Below are 24,440 nucleotides of genomic sequence, written 5' to 3'. Positions count from 1 at the left end.
AAAATGCAACTCTATACCTATGTGAAATGTTAAAGTTTAAAATCAACCATCTGGAGAGCTCAAAGGAGAGTTGAAGAGAGATTTTTAGGACTGTTTACTCTTTATTTATGAGAATTACATAATGTCAAATCTGAAAGGCACTAGAGTCCAATTTCTTCAGACTACAAATGATGGGACTGAGGCCCAGAGAACTGTGTGACCTTTTAAAGACAGAGACAGGGCTAGGACGAGTGTGCCTGCCTTCCTGCAGAATGTTTCCTTGCCTTGGAGATGACAGACATTTGAAGGTGAGTGAGGTCAGCTGTCTATAGTGCAAGTACTTGTGGAGAAAAGTAATAATACTGCATCTTAAGACTTCTAAGATGTACCTCTTTCCCCATATTTTTACACCTCTCCTCCCTAGACTAACGACCACATTTCTTAGAAACGATTACTAGCCATCCTACATACATTACATAGAGACCAGTAATTGAGGGAAAGAGATTTAGGGGGAAGGGGGCAATGAGAGAGGGTGATATGAGAAGAAATGGTTTCCCAGAAAAAAGTCACCGGGGATCCCGTGAGAAATAGGCCATGGGGCTCAGAGCACTTAAAAGCTCTAAGAAGCACTACTCACATCACAGTGTAAGCCAAGGGTCCCCCCGGAGCTGTGTACCGCACAGACCCTGTAAGCTTACACTGCATTCTAATTGGGCTCGATCTTAAAACTGAATGAAGTCATACACATCCCTATCTAGAGGCAAGGCGCCCACATGTTGAAAAAAGACCCTCCTGTCAGGCCACTGAAAATCCTGAAGGATGTCATTGCATTTACATCTTATTCCCTTTATTGCGCCATGGAATTCAGTACACAGTCCATACTCCTAAAACTCCTAAAATTACGTTCAATAATATTGAAATAATGAAAAATAATGTAAACACCAACCTTCTGATTGACTTGACAACCTTGTAATTTAAATGGTAATTTAGCATTTTAGATGATGTCTCTCAAGCTAAATATAAAGTTACACCATTGCTGAGTTACATCCTTGATGAAACAGGAGACAACTACATTCTCCTGAAATAAACGTCAAAATGTTACAGGACCCTCAGCTTGCTGTCATTTGTGCCCTGGGAGGCAGAAAGATGGGAGCAGATGCTCCCAGAAGTCTGTGTTATGTGCCTTTCCTCTGTTCCTGTGATGCATTTTGCACAGCTCTTTCCAAACACATTTTTCGCTCTGTTGCAATTACGGTTTTCCAGTCTGCCTCTGTGACCTGCCTATACTTCCTGAGGGCAGGGCCTGCATCTCGTTCATCATCCCCGTGTCCCTGGGGCCTGGATACCCCAGAGCAAGAGCCACAGGAGGCCAGAGGAAGGAAATAGAGTCCGGCTGACTGCCAGACTTCAGCGATAGAAGAGAGTCAGGACTTCGCAGCGTGCGGCTCCAGACTCTGGAGGAGGGCCACGGAAGCCTGCCCTCGAGGCAAGGGCAATTTGTCTTGGGGGTCTCCAAAGTGATTCCAGCGAACAGTAGCTTTGTGTAGGAGCCTGTGGGTCCCAACAAGGCTGGGATCTGGTCCAGGGCTGAACCTTTTTTTTTTTTTTGGTAGAAGTGTAACCGTGCTAGCAAATCGTAGCTCACATTTACTGCATATTTATATGCATTAACTCACTGAAGACTTGTTATTGGGAGAGTTTTTTAATTTAGGGCATAAGTAAACTTTCTACTTTTCATTGAAAGTCAATGGGAACACAGGCTTTACTTTTCAGAGATCGTTTGGCTGGAATGGATAGCCTTTTTTTTTCAGCTTTACTGAGGTACGAATGACAAAACTGTAAGATATTTAAAGTGTACGTCGTAATGATTTGATATACATATACATTGTGAAAGAATTCCTCCCACTTAATTAACACATCCGTCACCTCGCATGTTTTTATATATATTTTGGTGAGAACATTTAAGTCCTACTCCCTTTGCAAACTTCAATTATACAGGACCGGTATCAACTAGAGTCACTGTTATATATTTGATCCTCAGACTTTTATTCATCTTATAACTGGAAGTTTGCATTTACCAACCGTCCCCTTTTGCCGCTACTCTACTGCCCCTAGCAACTACCCTTCTACTCTCTGCTTCTAAGAATTTGACTTCTTTCTAAAAAAATTTTTTTAGATTCCATATATGAGTGATACCATGCAGTATTTGTCCTTCTCTGACTTATTTCACTTAGCATAATGCCCTTGAGATTTGTCCATGTTGTCCAAAGGCAAGATTTCCTTCTTTGTCATGGCTGAATGTTACTCCATTGGGTATACATATATATATGCCACATCTTTTTCTTTTTTTTTTTTTTTTAAGATTTATTTATTTATTTTGAGAGAGAGCACGAGCAGGGGGGCAGAGGGAAAAGGAGAGAGAATCTCAAGCAGACTCCCTGCTGAGCAGGGAGCCCAATGTGGGGCTTGATCTCATGACCCTGAGATCAGGGCCTGAGCCAAGACCAAGAGTTGGACGCTTAACCAATTGAGCCACCAGGAGCCCCTAAGCTACATCTTTTTTAAGGAATGGATAACATTTACTGGCCAGAACAGTTGAACTGTTTGGCCAGCACACTGACAAGGGGATCTTCAGTAGGGAGAAGTAAGGTTCTCTGCAAACCGAATAAAAGGCATTCTATTGACTTTTCATGCAATTCACCTTGTCATGTCTTACTGATTTGAAAGTAGTGTCAGTAATCAAAAGGAGAAAGTATATCTTCTAAAACGTTTTGACTTAAAGCATTTTTTTTACACACAAATGAAAGAATTTAAAATTCTAAGTCTTTTGACAAGAAGATATTGTATAGCACAAATACATTTTCTGTTACGGGATTTCAAGAAGCTTATTATTTTAACAGTTGCCCATGCAGCATTTCACCAAAGACACAGAAGTATTTAGGCTTATTTTCTTCCCTAGGTTCCTTAAACATGTTACCAAAAGAGATTTATCACTTGAACCTGGAAAAGAAGAGCCTACTTCCTGCTTTGTGTGATAAGATGAAAGGCAAAAGGTAAGCAAAATAAACAGCTGTCTGAGAGATCGACTGTGTGTGTCTTTTGAAATTAGGTCTTTAATCTTCACTGGCACTTCCCAACTCCACCAGTGCGACAGTGGGCTCCTCATAAAAGAAGAGGTAACTGTCATTACTGACTATAATGCTTTGGAAGTCTTAGAAGCACAAAATCAAAGAGTAAATAAATCACAAACGAAACTTCAATTTTCAACCACCACGCATTTTTTAATGCTGCATTTTACTCTTTATAAGGATGAAGTTATTAATTGTTGCAAAGGGATGGAATGGTTTAAATTCCTTCCCAAAACCTTCTCCCCTTGGCAGACCTACCATTTGGTCTGTAGTACGGCTTAGAGGGGTTTATTAGTGGAGAAATGTCATGGGTTACCGAAGGCTCAACACTTATTAAAATGAAGCCTATCAGTTTGAATAGCCCACGAGAACGCTGCATTTCTGAATTCCTACTTCTTCTACCTACAGAAGAGATTCAATTTCTCCTCCTGTGGCCTCCCTACCTCTAACACACCAAAGCCTCCCACCTCCCCCGTGCCTCTTTAAAGCCCAAAGACAACACAAAAAAGCAGCAGAGAACAAACAACAACAAAACCCCTTAAGACAACAACAAAAAAAGGAGGTGGTGGGAATTTTTGGTGTGTGTTCTTAAAGTCTCTCAAATCAAAGCAAGACAAAACTATGACAAAAACAACAGCAACAACAAACCCCAAATACAGATGATCTTTTGACCTGCTACTGTATAGTTATCTTTCCATAAAGGGGATAATTTCAGTATGCTGTGCAATTATTTCTACTCATTCAGTCCTATTCCTACTTGAATCCTACCGCAGGCTAAAATATGCCAAGAGCCTTCATTAACATATCATAGATTTTCTTTTCAGTATAAGTCAAACTAAATAGGTCATGATTGCTTAATCAGTATGCAAAGTATTGCCTCTGGGAATTACCTTCAATCCTCTGACAGCTAAAATTCTTTTTAGTGCTTTGAAATTTAATTCTACCCAACCTAACCCTACCCAGCTCCTCATTCCCTCACATCAAAATTTTCATCCTATGAGGCACAGATCTTGTCCTAGAATGGGTACCATGGCACTAACAGCAGGGATTTAATTAATTCAAGGGGAAAACAGATTCTGTAACCAAGCCCCACCACCACCACCATATGATTAAGACCTTTCCCCACCCCCACCTGGGCAGCCAAGAAAAGAGGGTGGGAGAAAGGTGCGCTCCTGAGATTATGTTACTGATATATTTAGGCCTCCCTCTTAAGAAAGGATTGATTCTTCCTTACAAAGGCAGGCTCACATCATTCCTAAAAGAGCGAGGAGTCCATGATCATCCACATTTATTAAACAGTGTCTGAAGAACTCTCATGTAGTCCTGTAGCTTTCAATGACATCAATACGCAGATGACTCCCCATGTTTATTTCCATCCCTAACTCTTCCTCCGAGTGGCCCTCTCGACATAGAAACCTGTTTGTCACCAAAACAGAATTCTTGGGTCTCCCCACCAGACTTGTTTTCTAGAACAGCAAACAGGCCTACAACGTATCAGATACCATTCTGCCTGCTTTACAAATATGAACTCATTGAATCCTTACTACCTGTGAGATAGGTACCAATAGGATCTCATCTCACCGATGCTGGGGACCTAGATTTCAATCCAAGCAACTGGAGTCCAGAGCCCACGGGCTTAGCTGTGATGCATGTAATGCCCACTGCCGTACACAGTCCCAATGCTCAACTGGCTGCCCCGTCAAAGATCCGACAGTCACGTTTGATCCCTCTATTTGCCTCCTCTCCCACCCCCAAACCTTTGGGAAATCCCCCCCGCCTGGCCTCCACATCCTGTCCCCTCTCTGTCCCTCACTATCAGCACCAACGTGGACTACTACAACAGTCTCAGAAAGGATCCTCCAGTCTCTGCTCCTGCCTCTCCCCATTCTGTATAACACAAAGAAACCGGAGTGATTTTTTTTAAAAAGGTGAATCGGAACAGATCACTTCCTGCTTCAAATCCTCCAGTGGCACCCAGAGCCCTTGGAATAAGACCCCCAGTCCTCCCCACAGTCTGGGAGGCCCCCCAGGCCCAGACCTCCACCCCTCTCACTACCCTGCAAAACCACTTCTGGCCTCGGGGTCTTTGCAGCAACTTTTGCCTCAGCCCCAAAGCTCTCCCCTACATCATCACAAGACAGGATCCTTCTGACACGCGGGTGACAGCTCAGAGTGACCTCCCGGGACAGCACTAGGACAGGACTTCCCTCACTGGGACTCTGTCACAGTCGCCCCTGCCCTCTCCTCTAGCCTGTCACCCTGTGCTGTTCTCATCACCGTACTCCTGACAGCTCTTCCTACGGTGGCTTTGTCACAGGTTTCATGCTCCTTTCTCCCTCAACACTCTAAGTCCCCACTCTAGGGACTTAGTCCACCTTGTTGAGTCCCACATCCCGAGGGCTAAGATTAGCTCCTGGGTAATAACAACTAATAGTAGACACACGTAAAGACTTGTTGGGTAAATGAACTGTCATGATCCTTTGAACGGCTTTCTAGTGCCTCTGAAGTAAGAGTAACTCTATTAACAGATACCACGAGGCCCTGTGCAAGCCCCGGCCACTTCTGCCTGCTGTCTCCACAACGCTAATGAACTGGACTGCTTTCCCGGGGGACAGGGAGGCTTCTCTCCTTCTGGCCGTCACCAGGCTGGGCCTCCTCCAGGAGGCTCCCCCTGCCCATCCTGGCCTGCTGAAGCATCTGTCTCTTGCCTTGAAAGACCTTCCCTGAGACCCCAGGCAGGGTTCAATCTCCTGCTTCATACATAACACTCTATTTTCCTTCACATCACTCCTCATACTTACCGTTTAACTGGGTATTCGGAATAACTTGTAAAATACACACAAACAAAAACCAAACTCTGTTTTCCTGACTAGTCTTTCAACTCCATAACCCTAGGGAATAAATCTATTCATTCGACAAAAAGCTTGATACTAACTAGACTGCCTGACTATAAAACCAACTTGTTTTTCAAACATGAGAAAACCAGAGACTATATATTCTCCCGTGTGGGAGGAGGCTACCCACCCTCCTTGAACTTGCTCACTCTAATTCCACATCTCCGACGACTGTGAATCTCTCCCCACCCTGCCCCCTCAGACCTAGGGCAAACTTAATGTACCCTCTGCCCAGATACGGGCTGCTCCGTCCCTCCCGTCAGCAACGGGAGAGCCAGAGTCATCCTGCCCTCTGTTTGCTTAGCCCACTCCTGCAGTGTGGTTAGGGAGGCCAAGCAGAAAGATCCTGCCTGGGTCTTACACCCCAGAAGGCAGTGCAGATCAGTGTGGCAGGAGGTGCCCAGGACCAGGACACTGGAGCTCGCTCTGCCTCCCTCTGTCAGGGCCACTAAGTGGTCTAAGCCACCAAAGTGCAAAGACAGAAGCCAAAACTACTGACGGAGAAGCTCATTTAATTAAGCACCTAAAATCCAACTCTCCTTTATAGGAGATTGTTCCTATAGTGTGGCAATATCTATTTTAAATTGATAAACACCCCCAGCAGTCTCTTATCGTCTTCCATAATTGTCACCATCGGGCTGGGGAAGGTTAATCTGCCTCTGGAGATAACTCGATGGGCTCCCTGGCTCCATCCTGCCCTACTCTGGGCTGTGCCCTGACACAGTCTGGATGAACTCTTGGGGGACGCAAGCATAGGAGCAGATAGGACTACAAGGCTGTGATAGGGGAAAAGAACATTCTCCTTTACATGGAGCCCAGGGGAAGCAGAGTGGGGAGACATCAAGTTCCTTGTAGATGGAACTCTTCATACGAAGGGCACCTTCGCTGAGGTCTGAGGGCTTAGTTCTCAGTGACCAGCATGCAAAGCTGACCGCCAGCAAAACAGAAGCAACTGCTGCTCATCAATGGTACTTACTCCTCTTGCCAGGCCTATCTATGTCTGGGAGAAAAACTGATTTCCACTAAAATATTAGGAATGTAATAACTTTACCATCCAATGGATAATGCCACGGAATAAAATGCATAACATGAAGACAAAAACTAGGGGCTAATGTTAGGGCTAGGGATAGGAACTTTCTCCATCAGCCTCTAGCCCCCAACTCACAAAAAAAGAAAAATTACATCATGATGTGGGTTCCTTCTTCCCTTTGATACGAGAACACCTCGCAAGCAAAATATTTTAAATCATTAGGAAGCACCACAATAGTTGAATATTTCATGTATTTAAAAAGTAATCCAATAAAAGTATGATTGCAGAATACCCAAAGTATTCTGTATCTTGCCTAATATTAGACAAAAAGATAATGGGGAAGCCAAAACCATTTCTGGTGATGTGAGCAGGAAAAACTCACTCTTCCTGTGTGTCTCCTTTGCTCTTGGGCCGACTACCACACTCACAACACATCCGACACCAGAAGCATGCTTTTTCCCTCACCAAGCAATTCTGTGACACCAGCTGGGTATCCTAAATTTTAAGGCACCGCATACCCGGAGAGAGTGTCAGCTCCCACAGGTGAAGGGCTCAATCCTACAAGAGCACCCCCCTCATCTCACTTCAGATGCCAATGGCAAGTTCAGGTTATCACCTGTGTGCTTCTGACCAATGGGCAATAAATCGGAGGTTTCTATGACCTCCTTCTCGAGTTTGATTAATTTGCTAGAGTGGCTCACAGAACTCAGGAAAATGTTTCCTTACTAGATGACTGGCTTATTATAAAAGGATATGACAAAGGATACAGACAGGGCGAGGTATGTGGGGAGGCATGTGGGGCTTCCATGCTCTCTTCTGGTGCACCCCTCTCCCAGCACCTCTCTGTGTTCATCAACTCAGAAGCTCTGTGGATGCCATGTTTTGGGGATTTTTATGGAGGTATCATCATATAGGTATGACCAGTCATTAACTCCATTTCCAGCCCCCTCTCCCCTCTCTGGAGGATAAGGCCCAGCGCTGCAAGTCCAAGTTTCTAATCATGGCTTGGTCTTTCTGGTGACCAGCCCCCCCATCCCGGAGCCACTGAGAGTCACCTCATTAGAACAAAGGATACTGCTGCTATTCTGGAAATTCCAAGAGATTTAGGGACTCTGTGTCAGGAACCAGGGATAGAGAGCAATACATACACACACACACACACATACACACACACACACATATATTTTTTTCTATTATCTCATATGGCCTTATCCCAGCTCTAAATATTCCCTAGAGTAGAAGGGATGAAAAGCACATCCCCAAAGTACAAGCACTTCTTTTTAAATTAATGGGCAACAAGTCTGTACTAAACCTGCCAACCACTTGGTATAGAAACTGAAAATCCGTAGTGAATCCCAAGTATTCTGAGGAAAAAGCACCTGTCCGTTTAGAATTGTATGAGAAAACATAAAGAAAAAAAAATCTATTTAACAAATGCTTAAAAATATAGAATACAGAGAAAAAATACAAACCCATAAAAGTCATCTGGTGAACAGTTTAATTTCATGAAGCTACTTTTTAGAGTCTGCATCATGCAATGTATTTAATGATTATTCATATTTATTTTATTTCTAGAGAAAATATTTTTCCTAGCCACAAGTACCAAATCAGCCTCATAGGAAAAAAAATAAAATAAATAAATAAAAACCCAGAAGAGGTGAGAGACAGCGGTAAGTGATTTTTTAAACATTCCATTGGGATACTTACGCAGTTGTGGTCTGCACGTCGTACCAGCTTCTGCTGAAATTCTGTTTTAATTCATTCATCAGGTTCATGCCGAGTTTCTGTTTTATCTCAACCAGATGCCTTTCTTTCGCGGATAAAACTTGCCGTAATGTTGTGATTTCGTCTTCTAGCTACAGATGGGAGGGAAAGCCGTGTGGAAAGATGTGAGGGCAGCTGAAACACATACCTGCAAAGCGCTTGGTGCTCCAGAGCAACCCTCTGCACACTGTCCTATTACCAGGCCCTCGCTTACCTATGGCAAACGCAGCCCACGGGCATGACGGTCTGGTATTTTAAAATAGAAACAGATTATTTTAGTTCTAATGATTATAAAAAATTCACTCAAACAGCAAAATATAAACAAGAATGATAAACCTATAACCCACTAGGAAATAGCTGCCACTTGATTTTTTGGCTTCTAATCTTCCAAATGTTTTAAAAAACAAAAACTCAGGGCTTGAACTCACAACCCTGAGATCGAGACCTGAGCCGAGATCAAGAGTTGGATGCTTAACTGACTGAGCCACCCAGGTGCTCCCCCCAAATGTTTTTTTTTAATACTGTACATAGATATAATTTTTGAACAAAAAGTTGGCTTTGTACTGTATGCCTTTCTCCTATAAGCAGCTTCAAGTGTCACTGGTCAGTACCGTGTGTTTATCTTTTGCCCATCACACATCACTGCATTGCTGAAGGCACAGACTGAGCAGACACTGTGGTTCTTGCCAAGCTAATGCATCAGGAAGGGAGGAACAAGGGAGGAGAGCATGTATACAAGGACGTGATTTGTGTTGCTTTTTCTTTTTAACAGTGTATTGACAAGTAACTGATGTACAATAAACCGCCCACATTTATAGTGTATAGTCTGTAAGTTTTGACACGTGTGTTACTCTTGGGAAGTCATCACTGCAATCAAATCAGTGAACACATCCATCACCTCCAAAAGTTTTCTAGGTCCTCTTTGTAAGTCCTCCCTCTTTCTTCTCTCCCCTCCTCCGGGTAGCCGCTGATCTTTCTTTCACTCCACAGCTCATTTTTGTGTGGCTTTGTTCACTCAGTCTAATTATTTGAGATCTTTGAGATTTATCCATGTTGCTGCATTATCAGGGGTTCTTCCCGTTTTATTGAAGACTAGTATTTCATTGTATGGACAGTGTGTTACCTATTCACCTGGTGAAGGACATTTGGGTTCGGCCAATGCAAATAAAGCTGCTATGAACACTCATGTACAAGGTTATGTATGGACATATTTCCTCTTTCCCCTGTGTTAGCAGAAAAGCAAATCTCATAAAATTGCTCTTGCTCACTATGTAAAACAGTATGGAGATCCCTCAAAAAATAGAACTACCATACCACCCAGTAATTTTCCTTCTGAGTATTCATTCAAAGAAAATGAAAACATTAACTCAAAAAGATACATACAGGGGCGCCTGGGTGGCTCAGTTGGTTAAGTGACTGCCTTCGGCTCAGGTCATGATCCTGGAGTCCCTGGATCGAGTCCCGCATCGGGCTCCCTGCTCGGCAGGGAGTCTGCTTCTCCCTCTGACGCTCCTCCCTCTCATTCTCTCTGTCTCTCATTCTCTCTCTCTCAAATAAATAAATAAAATCTTTAAAAAAAAAAAAAAGATACATACACCCCCATGTTCATTGCAGCATTATTTACAATAGCCAAGATATGGAAACTGGCTAAGTGTCCACTGATGGATGAATGGAGAAAGAAAATGTCAAACACACACACACACACACACAGAGGAATATTATTCAGCCATAAAAAAGAAGGAAATGTTGCCATTTATGACATGGATGGAACTTGAGGGTATTATGCTAAGTGAAATGTTATCAGACACAAAAAGACAAATACCATATGATCTCATTTATATGTGGAATCTAGAAAAACCAAAGCAAATGAAAACAAGCTCATAGATACAGAGAAGAGACTGGTGATTGCCAGAGGGGAGGGATGCGGGGGGTGGGGGCAGTGGGCGGGGAGGGGTGGATGAAATGGGTGAAGAAGGTCAAAAGGTACAAACTTAGTTATAAAATAAGTCACATGCCAAAAATTGCTCTTGCAAATGTAATTTCTAACAAAGCAGTTCTGTAAAAAGCCCAGATTTTAGAGAATGTTGCTATAACCTATGAAAATCAATTTGAAACTCCATAAAGTCTTTGATTCCAATTACTGTATTTTATTCTGTTGTCATACCTTATAATGTATTGCCCTGGTAAGACTGCTTAAATTTACATCGTTATTTTCTGAACAGTACGAATGACTGACTTTCTTTGTGAAGCCAGAAGAGAACTATTAGTACTCCCTTAGCATCCCACATGCATAGGGTCATAAAAAGCCTGACATTTTTACTAGATTTCTTATTTTTACAAATGTGGCAGATGTGTCTCATTTACATTCAGAGTATCGCTCTACTTCTGACCACAAACCACATTTACACTAACACTATCAGTCATCATGCAAATATGTTCCTTGGGTTACCAGGGATATAGCTGCAAGAAAAGCCTCTCAAGAAACACAAGTACCTTTGCCTTTTTACTACTGCAAGGAAGATTTTACCCCAATGGTGGACAGATCAGAATACTGTTGTGAAGCTTCACGGACATAAATAATCACGTAAGCAAAACAGGCATAATTCCAAGTCGGAAGCATCTTAAAAACCACGGTAGAAAAGAACAATCTCTTGGAGTTTTTAATATCAGCAAATGTCCTAGTAATCTAGCATTATTCATTTCTTATGTTTATGGGACAGTTTTCTAATACTCACAGAAATCTTTCTAAAATGAATTACACATTCCATAAACATGTTATAGTCAGCACTGTCTTTTCTTTTTTTTTTTTTTAAAGATTTTATTTATTTATTTGAGAGAGAGAGAATGAGAGACAGAGAGCATGAGAGGGAGGAGGGTCAGAGGGAGAAGCAGACTCCCTGCCGAGAAGGGAGCCCGATGCGGGACTCGATCCTGGGACTCCAGGATCATGACCTGAGCCGAAGGCAGTCGCTTAACCAACTGAGCCACCCAGGCACCCAGCGCTGTTTTTTCTTTTTTTTTTTCTTTTTTTTTTTTTTAAAGATTTTATTTATTTGACAGAGAGACACAGCGAGAGGGGGAACACAAGCAGAGGGAGTGGGAGAGGGAGAAGCAGGCTTCCCGCCGAGCAGGGAGCCCGATGCGGGGCTCGATCCCAGGACCCTGGGATCATGACCTAAGCCGAAAGCAGACGCTTAACGACTGAGCCACCCAGGCGCCCCCAGCGCTGTTTTTTCTTGATGAGCAGGTCTTCAGTATGCAAACATACACTCATTGCTCCAAAAGGAGTCTACCTGGGGACCACCAAAGGCGGTCATGTTTTTAGTCTCCTCATTAAATGAGAACACACGGTTACTGTAAAATTAAACCCTCTATTCTTTTGCTATCATGTCACATTCCACTCTTTCATCTTTGTCAGTGTGTCTTCCTGTGTGTAATCTGTGGCCTACTAATTCTCAAGGTTGTATCTCTAGCTCTCTTTCTGTAGCAGCCCTTTATTCTGTAAAAAGAACTTTTCTGCATTCTTTTGCATAAATAATATGTTTTGAGTGACTGAAATTATTGGGAGTCTTGGGTTTTTTTTTTTATGCATTGGGTATGACTGTGGTTTTCACTGTGTAATAAAAATAATGGGACAATTTTTACCTGGCACAAAGAACTTACAGATGTAGAGAAGAGGAAAGAGGTTTAAACATCTTGATATTCTCAATCTCATATCTGTGGGACCCTAGAAATTTACTCAAAATGGGGGGGCAGTAGGAGATTCATTAGTTATTTGAGGGAGGTAAGGGATTCATAGTTTTCTAATGAAATCCTTGATCCCCCAAAAGTGAAGAGAAACACTGAAGTGACCAATTTACCAAACACGAACCTAAAGAAAGAACAATGAGGTCCCACGCCTTACATTTTAAACATGGAAGCACACATTAAAAAGCATTTGTAAGGAACAGACTTTTAAGGATGGAGACGTGAACTTGGTTACTCAGTTGGCTCTATTCTCAGGTTTTTTAATGAAATTCTCATCATTTCAATGAAATGCTGAGACACATTTCTTGAAGCTTTCAGTATATTTATCAGTGATCTAAATATATGCCAAAAAATCTACAAGCAAATCCAGAAATTGAAAAAACACGTAATATTAAATTATATTAGCTTGCAAGAATGAAAATGAGAACCACATCTCTTTACACAGAACAGAGTTCTGCCCCACAGCAAAGCACAAATATTTTAAATGATGCTCATGGTGAGAGTCTACCCCTCATTTGACTAAAGAGATTTTTTGGTCTAGTTACACCAGTGGTTTTCAATTTCAGTTTACATAAAAGTCACTCACTGGGCATATTTAAAATGCAGATTCCAGGTGTATGCACCTTTTAATGCCCTGAGATTCTGATATCTTCAATTTGGTAGGGCCAGGCTACATACATTATTTAACAAGTGCACCCAGATACTCTGATGCAGGTGGTATGGAAACCTGATATCATAAGTACCTCTGTAAGCCACATCAAATTCTTTTTGGGATGAGGTAGAGTGCAGGTAAGTCTTTAATTGAAATATTTAATATACTCTTTCCCCTTTAATTTTAAATTAATCATTTCTTTATTATAAACTAATAGTCTGGTTCTTTGGTTTCTTGACTCCCTAGAAGATCTCCTTGTATGACCAATATTTATGCCTAAGATTAGATATTTAAACTTGATTATTTAAATATGAATTAACATGCACATAGCAAGTGTCGGAGGATGTAGCAAAATTGGAACCCATGTACATGGCTGGGTAGGAATGGAAAATGGTTCAGCCTCTTTGGAAAAGAGTCTGGTAGTGTCTTAAAAAGTTAAACGCAGAATTACCATATGACCCAACAATTCCACTCCCAGGTATATTCCCCAAAGAATATAAACAAATACATGTATACAGATGTTCATAATAGCACCATTCACAATAGCCAGATGTGAAAACAGCCAAAATACCCATCAAAGAATGAACAGATAAACAGTTGCAGTATACACAAAAATGGAGTATTTTTCAGCCATAAAAAGGAATGGAGTATTGAGACATGTTACAAAGTGGATGAACCTCAAAAACATTAGGCTAAGTGAAAGAAGCCAGACACGAAAGGTCATCTATTATATGAAATATACAGAATAGTAAATCCAAAGATACAGAACGCAGAAGGGGAAATGGGAAGCAACTGCGTAACGAATATGGGGTTTCTTCTTGGGGTGCTAAAAATAGTTTGGAACTAGAGGTGGTAGTTACACAACATTGTAAGTATACTAAATGCTGTTGAACTGTTCACTTTAAAACAGTTAATTTCATATTAAAATAGTTAATTTTATACCTCAATAAAAAAATGCAAAAAAGTATAAATTAATCTGAACTAGCTAATGAATTACCTTCAAAATGAAATTTATATTAGAAGATTGAAAATTTACTTTCCGATTTTATCTGCTAGATGACATAAAATATCTAACTTATATCTGGACAAAGAAATACTTTCATAAACTATTAAATCATCAGTGTGATGCTTAGGCGTAAGAGTATTTGGTCTCTTGCATCCACTGCTTCAAGGCCAGCCTCCTCTCCTGGTTAATCATGCCTTTGGCTAAGACTCCTAAGAACTAAGATTAAAATCCAGATACAACTTGGGGCGCCTGGGTGGCTCAGTTGGTTAAGCGACTGCCTTCGGCTCAGGTCATGATCCTGGAGTCCCGGGATCGAGTCCCGCATTGGGCTCCCTGCTTGGCGGGGAGTCTGCTTCTCCCTCTGACCCTTCCCCCTCTCATGTGCTCTCTGTCTCTCTCATTCTCTCTGTCTCAAATAAATAAATAAAATCTTTAAAAAAAAAAAAAAATTCCAGATACAACTTGAGAGAGTGCAATGGTTATTTTTATGTGTCAATTTGACTGGGCCATAGGATACCCAGCCATTTGGTCAAACATCGTGTTGCGTGTGCCCAGGAGGGTGTTTCTGCATAAGATTAACAATTGAATTGGGAGACTGAGTAGAGCAGATTGCCTTCCCAAAGTGGGTGGGCCTCGTCAAATCAGCTGAAGGTCTAAATAGAACAAAAAGGCTGACTTTCCTTCAGTTAATAGGGACTCTTCTAGGGGCACCTGGGTGGCTCAGTCATTAAGTGTCTGCCTTCGGCTCAGGTCATGATTCCAGGGTCCTGGGATCGAGCCCCGCATTGGGTTCCCTGCTCCGCGGGAAGCCTGCTTTCTCCCTCTCCCACTCCCCCTGCCTGTGTTCCTTCTCTCACTGTGTCTCTCTCTGTCAAATAAATAAATAAAATCTTTTAAAAAAAAGAAATAGGGACTCTTCTTGCCTGGCTGCATTTGAGTTGGGACATTGTTCTTCTTCCTTCAGATTTAAACTGTAATATCAGCTGTTCTTAGGCCTCACACCTGCTGGCCTTCAGACTGGAGCTACACCATCAGCTCCCCTGGGTCTCCAGCTTGCTGACTATAGATCCTGTGACTATCAGCCTCCATAATCACATCAGCCAATTCCTTGTAAAATCTCTATTGGTTCTGTTTCTCTGAAGGACTCTAATACAGAAGGGTATTACAATAAGACATTACTGATTATGAACACTTCAGTTGCTCACTACTGAGTCCAGAAAGAGTGAAGAAGGCCTTGAAGGAGGCAACTAAGAGGGAGGGGCCCAGAGCCTAAGGCACTTCTTTGTGAGTCTACGACACAGGTGGCTTGAGGGTACTGTGTTCTTCCTGGGGAATCACACACCAAAGGAACAGAGAAGAGCCTAAAGGGAGACGAAGGGAGCCTGAAAATTGGCTTTGCCTACTTGATCATATTGCCTGGTGTTTTTCCCACTCCTATTAATGCCTATTTTTCTTTAGTCATTTTATCTAGAGGACACTGGCAGTATTTGATGGCTATATAATCATAAATTTACAGTACTGATGCCAACATTTCATCCTTTTCAAAAGCCCATGAACGTTATGGAATACAAAGAGTAACATGCGGCTTTGTGAAGTAAAAGTAGAATAGGATGGAAGCAGCACAGAAAGAGTGAGCAAGTTTATTCAGAGACAGAGAGAGAGAGGGGCACCTAGGTGGCTCAGTCTGTTAAGCGTCTGCCTTTGGCTCAGATCATGATCTCAGGGTCCTGGGATGGAGCCCTGAGTTGGGCTCCCTGCTTGGCAGGGAGTCTGCTTCTCCCTCTGTCCCTCCTCCTGCTTGTGTTCTCTCTCTTTCAAATAAGTAAAATCTTAAAATAAAAAGGGAGTGAGAGAAAAAAAAAAAACCCAAAGAATAGATGTGCAAAGACCTCAAAAAAGATGTCAGGAGCTAGTGAGAACAAATAGCTGAAACAAAATGGTATGTCTTTATATATTGGTAAGGTTTGTAAGAAAGCATATTCAACTTCTGGTATTTAAAAATGCAAATATTTTGGGGCACGAGGTTGGCTCAGATGGTAGAACATGTGTCTCTTGATCTTGGGGTCATGGGGTTCGAGCCCCATGTTGGGTGTAGAGGTTACTAAAAAAAATAAACTTAAAAAAAGTAAATATTTCTTTAAGCTATAAAATAATTCAAGTTCATTATAAATCTAATTGTATACCTTCTATAGATAGACTACTGCAGCAGATCAGAGGTGATACTGGCCTCACAATGAAGAAACTTTTAAAAATACACATACTGAATGATCACAATAATAAAGACTAAATTGTGTTAATAACAGATTCCTCTTTTAAAATGTAAACTTCATCTAAGATGTAGCCTTTGGACAATATTGGCTTATTTTAGGTCTCCTGACACAGGGACGGATCTTCTGTTGCCAGCACTCGGAAGCACACAACAATATGTTGGCTGTGTGGATGAGTGCAGTTATGAGTTTGCCCGAAGTATAAGGGCATCCTCTTGGGCATATAAGCAACAAAATAGTGCAGGAGAAAGCAGGAGGGAGGGATCCAACATAGTCACGAGACAGTGGGAGAATCTGAGGACAGGAAGGAGAGGAGCACATTGAGGAGGAGACTGGATCGCTGGCACATTCCTAGACCCTTGTGAGCAAGGGAGTCAGAGATAAGAAGTCCTCGTACACAAAGCTCTTGCTTTCGGTCATGGCCACCAATGATCGCCTGACTCAAAGGCAATCTACTAGGCTGGCCTGTGAGGTGTCCTGTTATCCAAGTGGCAAATGGATCGAGTTGGATCTTCCGTCAGGCACAGAGAGGGGTTGCTTGTGACCAGGCGCCCAGGAAGAATGTCTGTGGAGAGCTGAGGAAGCTGGGCTATCTAAAAGCTGTCTCTGGTCTTTGGAGGGCCACTTGTGGGACTGAAGAGATTGCTCTCTGTATGTCCTTGCTGTAATGAAACACTAGCATCTGAGCTAATCTGAATGCATATGTGATCTGAAAGAACCTGGTTTGGGGTGGGTATGTGAGTGTGCATGCACATGTGTGAGCAAGTGTTTGTATGTGTGCGCGCACACACACACACACAGCAGCATGCATTTGCAGAAGGGCAGGGAAGGCAGATTTAAGAAAAGGATGAGCATTATGCAGAGGTGGCCTGAGGTGGAGGGAGAAGAAATGGAAATGTGAAGAGAAAAAACAGCAAAGATACATTTCCTTTGCTTTTCACTGGGCCTGGGGCACAGAGCTGCGCCCATGTGCCTCTGGGAGTCATGAAGCCACTCTGGCAACGTGCAGGACTTCTTCATTTCTGAAGAATCCAGAAATAAGAGAGAGGAAGCACTCTAAAGGATGAGAACATGAATCCTGGTAACTTGAACATAGTAACGGGGTCTGGTGTTACTTTCAGAAGTCAGGCTCAAGAGTCTTAGTAATGAGATGTGCTGGAAGCTTAGTAATGTGGCCAAGTGAGACAGGAATTTCTGGCAACACCACTGGTTTTTCGTATTACAGGGGCATCCACTTAGAACCAAGGCTCACTTTTTCTTGATTAGAAAAGTAATGCACGCTCACTGTTGAACGTTTAGAAAATGAACGCATGGGGCGCCTGGGTGGCTCAGTCGTTAAGCTTCTGCCTTCGGCTCAGGTCATGATCCCAGGGTCCTGGGATCGAGCCCCACATCAGGCTCCCTGCTCGGCGGGAGGCCTGCTTCTCCCTCTCCTACTCCCCCTGCTTGTGTTCCTGCTCTCGTTCTCTCTCTCTGTCAAATAAATAAAATCTTAAAAAAAAAAAAAAAAAGAAAGAAAGAAAATGAACGCACACAAAAAACACACTGATATGTGTGTGTGTATACCCCAGCAGTCCCAGAACCCAGAAAACTCAAGGCATTTTCTGAAGGTTGGTTGGCTACGGAGGTTTTGTCTAAACTTAAACTTGGACTATAACAGTGAAGGAATTAAGTTTTAGCTTAGAATCAGTTAGCTGATACCAGTCTGTGGAATATAACTTTTGGACACCACAACTGACATGAACAAGCTTGGTCATGAACCAGAATTCTGGGCCGTAAGAAAACACGAAGCTAGGACATTTTCCTCCACAGCTGACTTTGGTCGGTGCGTGCCGGCATGTGCAGCCAACCGAAGTCGACTGGGTGGTTCTAGATCAGTGGCCACAGACAGACCCGGCTCAAGAACCAGGCTATTTGATCGGAGGCACCGTGCTTACTGAAATAATTTCTGTTGTATCAGAAGAACAAGCGGCTCTTTCATTTTATAATGAAGTTATTTTTGGGTGTGCTTTCTGAAAGCACCTAAAAAGTCTTTAAAATTATTATAAGCTGTCTTAAACAAACACGGCCAGAGGATTAGAGCTTGAAGAGCCTGGAGTGGACTAAGCACGTGAGGGTGAGGTGGAGCTCAAAGCTGTGTCCTCAGCCTGCAACTGAGCCCAGAGCCCTGCTTCTGGCTGGACCAGGAGGAGCTTCCTATCCTCGGATCCAGGGACACAGAATGGGGAGGAATATGGGCCTCATCCCTCTGGCCCTACTGCTTCTTCTCCTTGAAAAGCTCCCTTTCTCCAGCGCTTTCCTCCCACAACATAACCGCTCATTAGCAAAGTGTTTAACGGTTAGTGGGTGCTGTAAGCAATTGGCTGTAACAAAAGTTATATTCCTGATGAGCCAGGCATCCTCCCCGCCTCTAAGTCCAGAGGCCCACAGCAACTACACAAGAATTAAGGAAACCTGAATTCACCATAGCTTTCCTTTCTGCCCCCAGAACTTTATTCTTCAGCAAATGAGTACACAACTTAAGAAGTCTAGGTGCTTCTATGACTGACTTTTAATTACAAAAATAAATCACTTCAAAGTATTTGTTGAGCTAAGCCTCTGACCTAAAGCAAGAACTGCTCTTAAAAAGGAGCTTGCCCCTGTACCTATACCAAGGTCTTGGAAGAATTCATCAGGTCTGTAAGTGATTACGATTCCCATAATATTGTGAAATTAAAAAGAATAAGAGGTGCATATTTACAGCTAATTGTCATTGTTGCTTAAGCAACATAGCTATTCCTTTTTCTACTACAACCAGTGGATAATAGACAACTAGAATTACAAAAACATCCTAGAAAAAAATGAATTACCTTACAATATATCATGTATTAAATCTTATTAAATGAAAGACAACAGGGGCGCCTGGGTGGCCCAGTCAGTTAAGCATCCGACTCCTGATTTCAGCTCAGGTCATGATCTCAGGGTCATGACATCGAGCCCCACATGGAGCTCCATGCTGGGTTGTGGAGCCTGCTTAAGATTCTCTCCCCCCCAACCCTGCCCCGCTCCCCACCCCTGTTGGCACTCTCTCAATAAATAAATAGATAGATGAAAAACAACATAATTATAACATGGGACTTATACAAAACTAACACTAACTCCTAAGATCCTGAGATAGAACAATAGTAAGATGACTAAACATACCTGAACTAATTCTGCTTTTAACTCTTCTCTTTCCTCCTCAGACAGCATGCTAGAGAAGTCGGCACTGGCTACTGTGTCTTCATCTCGTCCTTGCAATGGTTCAGTCTCCAACAAACCTTTAGGCAAGAGTGACAAAACATAATGCAATTTAAAAAAAATGAATTTAGCCAACTTGTGTCTCCACAGTCTGGAGATAAACCAGATACACTGACAGACCCTCCTGCTAAAAAACAATTAAAAAATTCCTGGGGCGCCTGGGGGCTCAGTCGGTTGGGCACCTGCCTTCAGCTTGGGTCATGATCTCGGGGCCCTGGGATCAAGCCCGATGTCAGGCTCCCTGCTCAGTGGGGAGCCTGCTTCTCCCTCTCCCTCTGCCCCCCACACCCGGCTCGTGTGTGTGCTCTCTCTCAAATAAATGAATGGGATCTTTAAAAACTAAATAAATGAAATAAAAAACAACTAAAAATTCCAGGAAAAAAAAAATCTTTCTAAATGTGTAATGAGCTGCCAAGAAAGTAAAGAATACTAAGAAGCCAAAGAACTACGTCAAAGTGGGAAGCCAGAAGTGTAAACAAAAGAAGTTTTCATTAGTTGCACATTTGCCACCCAGACGAATTCCAGCTTCGGTGTTCACTGTCCCCTGGGGGGCAGGGGGCAGAGGACAAAGCCTAGGGCCACCCAAGGAGGAGAGGGGCTCTGCATCCCCACAGGGCTGCACCCCGAGAGGAAGGTGACCTGGAAATCAGTACCATCGCTGCCCACAGGCCTCTGCAAGGCAAGCAGCCTTGACACTCAGCACTGGGTGGACGGCAAAAGGAGCCCACTGAGACTCCCCACCCTGAGCGGGACTGTGTGAACCAGCAACTTGAATGCACACTACGTGGGTGGCCCCAAAGAAGCTGGAGATAAGACAGCGCTGTGACTTTTTTCCACTTTGGACGTGGAAATCATGTGGATTCGAAACCTGGAGCAGCAGCGGCTGGGGGGAGACATCACAGACGAACTGATGCTGGTGGAGGGAAACAGGGAAGCACTTGGCTCCTTGAGGACATCACTGTGCCGCACAATGACCCTGGAACAGCACCACTTCTGACTTGGTCTGTGAGAAAAATGCCTGTCGTCGAAAAAACCGACGTTCCCTAGTAGAGCCCCTGGCATCTGGATACCTCAAACATGTATGTTCTCCGAAGGATCCAGAAAACAGGCCCCCACATATATGGAAGCTTCACTTAGGACACGAGCTATGACGGAGCTGGCATTTATAAATCTGTGGGGAAAGGAGGATCTTTTAGTAAGCTGTCCCTGGACAAATAGTTATCCATGTAGAAAAAATAAAATCGGACACCTTCACACGATTCACAAAGATCAAATTATAAGCACTTTAGAAGACAATAGGGTTTATGAACCGCTAGGTAGGAAGGGACTTCTTAAACAAGACACAAAAAAAGGCAAATCATGAAAGAAAGGGTGAATAAAATGACAAATGTCTCTTCATCACACACACTATACGGAAATTAAAAGACATGCCACTAATTGGAAGAAGGTCTTTCCCATCTGTATAACTAGCAAAAGATGAGTTCCCAGCATAAACAGAATTCTTACAAACCAGGCTAAAAAATGGAAATAACCCAACAGAAACATGCCCCAAAGACCCAAAACAGATTTGCTATAGGAAGAAATCACAAAGGGCTACCCAAGAAAATATGCTCAACCTCACTGATGTTTAGGGAAATACAAATTAAATCATCTCACATCCATTGGATTAGTAAAAAGTTCAGAGTCTGACATTATCAAATGTTGACGACTACGTGGAGGACGGAAACTCTCATACTCTGCTGGTGAGAATATAAAGAGAGACAAATAACTTGGAAAATAACTTAACATGATGTAGTAAGTTCACACACCCTACCATCCAGCAATTCTACACCTATGTATATACCGGAGACACTCATATATGAGCACCAGAGGTTACCAATAAGAACTTTCATGGTAGCAAAAACTGTGGATCATGCAAAAGTCCATAAACAGAGAACGCACAAGTATACCATGATGCATTTACACCAGCACGACTGACAACAGTAATGTGAGTAAGCTACACCCTACACGGATGAAACTCAGAAACAAGACACTAAGTGAAAAACACAAGTTGCAAAAGAATAATAAAATATAATCTCGGGCGCCTGGGTGGCTCAGTTGGTTAAGCGACTGCCTTCGGCTCAGGTCATGATCCTGGAGTCCCGGGATCAAGTCCCGCATCGGGCTCCCTGCTCGGCAGGGAGTCTGCTTCTCCCTCTGACCCGCCTCCCTCTCATGCTCTCTGTCTCTCATTCTCTCTGTCTCAAATAAATAAATAAAATCTTAAAAAATATATATATATAATCTCACCATATGAAGACCAAAGACATGCAAAACTAAGTAAAATGTTGTTTAGAAATAAAATTATAAAGAAAAGCAAGACTAGAGTAAAAATAATTCAGGACCAGGGTATTTTCTGAGGTGGAGTGGGTGTAGATGGGAACAGGGAACTTAACAAAGGATCTCTATAGGGCTAATGGTAATGCTCCATTTCTGGGACACTGGATTTTCGGGTATGAGTATTTTCTACACTTTAAACTTTGTAAATATTCTTTTGTATATATATTATTATTTGAGAAAACAAAAATAGAGTTTATCTAAAGTCAAAATGAAAGGTAAATAATTATCCTACAATATCAGGACATTTTAGGTAAAGAGAATAAAAATATGAACCAATCTGCAAAGTTCTTCTCAAGCTGGCCCCACTCTTGAGTCCCTTGTACCCACACCCTTTTGTCTGAATTAACAGTGTACCATCAGCCCCTTGTGTCACTGCTGATACACCAATGAAAGCAGCATCTTGCTGGTCCAAGTTCATCAGATTCTTGCCCCATCTATCTACTCCAGAGGCCAGTTTCAATGCTAAATAATTTTCTTTTTCGGGGTGCCTGGGTGGCTCAGTTGTTAAGCGTCTGCCTTCATGAAGCTCAGGTCATGATCCCAGGGTCCTGGGATTGAGCCCCACATTGGGCTCCCTGCTCCAGCAGGAAGCCTGCTTCTGCCTTTCTCACTCCCCTCGCTTGCGTTCCTGCTCTCGCTGTCTCTGTGTCAAATAAATAAATAAAATCTTAAATAAATAAATAAATAATCTTCTTTTTCATGAGTAATACCTGTTCTTTGTAGAAGATAGAAAAATAAAATTATCCCTTATTAATTAAAATGACTGTTAATCACACTACCCAGAAATAATTATCATTTTGGTCCATCCTTTCTGATGATTTCTTCTATGCATATGTACACATTTTCTTGTATATATTTCTATGCACTTACTGTTGTAAACTTGATTTACTCAACAGGATTCATGAAAATCCTTTATGTCTAAAAACCCAGCCACATTTACATATTTTTGATGGTTATACAGTATTTTGTCTCATGTATGATTGATAACTTACCCTGTTTCCTGAGAAGCTACAGTGAACATCTCCTAGTAAAATCATTAGGCAAAATCTTGATGATTTCCTATACACCGGATTCCAAAGTCAAAGGGCATGAACATTTTGAAAACTACTAATTATCCCTCAGAAAGGCTGTGTCAGTTCTACGCAGACATCAGCAACCTATGAGACTATCTGTAGACTCAGTACAATAATGTTAAGCAGGTCACTGAAAGGGGGTAAACACTGTCATTTATTTCTGCTAATAGATATGTATGCTTACACGTGGCCCATGTACTTTCAGTCAAAGTCCTAAAACAACTGTCTATATCAAGAAGTAGGAGCAGGGGGGGCGCCTCCGTGGCGCCCTTGGTTAAGCCACGGACTCTTGGTTTCAGTTCAGGTTGTGATCTGCCCTGAACTGGTGAGTTGAGCCCTACCCCGGGCTCCGCTATCAGCGGGAGAGTCTGCCTGAGGGTCTCCCCCTCTGCCCCTCCCCCACTCGCATGCACACGCGCCCTCTCTCAAATAAATAAATAAATAAATCTTAAGGGGGGGGGGCAGAGCTAGCTTCAATTCCAAGCACAGATTTAAAAGATGGACGCAGAAGGTAAGCCGCCCCCTGCCCTAGGGGTTAGGATTCCAGAAGAGCCATGGTAGGAACGTCTAAGGTCCTCTGGCTCCCTAACTCAGCTGGGTCCAGGAATCGAACAAGTACTGCTTAAACTTAGTTCCTACGCAAATTCTCAATCTTCCCCTCTCTTGGCAGTGTGAGAGGACATGTACCATGGAACAGACAGTAGTTCCGGCTACTTAGACTTTTCAAGACAACAGACATCTTTAGTATCTTCTTATATTCTAAGAGAAAACAATAATTTGAAATCCATTTTAGTTGATAATAGGTTGAGTTGGGAAACTTCTACTGAATTTAGGAAAAGGCAGAGCCCCGTATCCAGGAGCTAACTTCTTATTTTCAGGGGAAAGAACAATGACCTCATAAAGTGAGACATGCAGCTGACCTTGGGCTCCCATCTGCCACTGTGCCCCTCCAAGGCCACATCCCCCAATCTTCCAAAGCCTCACTCCCAGAAAGCAGCCATTCAGGAAATCTGCCTGGAGGCTGGGTTGCTAGTTAGTTCAGGTCTAATTAGACCAGTTTCCTTCTTCCTTCTTATTTTTGAAATGAAATGCCCATTCCCCATCTTCTTTTCCTATTTATGCCTCTATTTCCCTGACGCAGCCTCCTCCAATGGGTGTTCTCGGAGTCACACGGTTCAGCACAGGGTGCCATGTGGACGCAGACAAAATGAAAACAAGGCCTGCTGTTCCCAGCATAATATG

The 24,440-nt window shown here is 42.6% G+C and overlaps 1 protein-coding gene across 8 annotated transcripts in view; it reads right to left on the bottom strand.

Moving 5' to 3' along the window:
* TPD52L1 (TPD52 like 1) overlaps positions 1–24,440 on the bottom strand; it is a 96,310-nt gene that overhangs the window by 15,228 nt on the left and 56,642 nt on the right. For all 8 annotated transcript variants that reach the window (XM_045865478.3, XM_045865479.2, XM_045865480.3 and 5 more), the window contains exons 2-3: positions 19,651–19,766; positions 8,739–8,887 (exon numbers count right to left, since the gene is read on the bottom strand). In XM_045865478.3, coding sequence (XP_045721434.1) covers positions 8,739–8,887; positions 19,651–19,766 — 265 coding nt within the window. The remainder of the gene's footprint in view (positions 1–8,738; positions 8,888–19,650; positions 19,767–24,440) is intronic.

The sequence above is a fragment of the Mirounga angustirostris genome, unplaced genomic scaffold (assembly GCF_029215605.1).
Source record: "Mirounga angustirostris isolate CCGP_5_RB_7025 unplaced genomic scaffold, mMirAng1.0.hap1 SCAF_8, whole genome shotgun sequence".
In the NCBI taxonomy this organism is placed as follows: Eukaryota; Metazoa; Chordata; class Mammalia; order Carnivora; family Phocidae; genus Mirounga; species Mirounga angustirostris.
The sequence above is the reverse complement of the archived record's forward strand: the minus strand, read 5'-3'. Positions and strand labels throughout refer to the sequence as shown.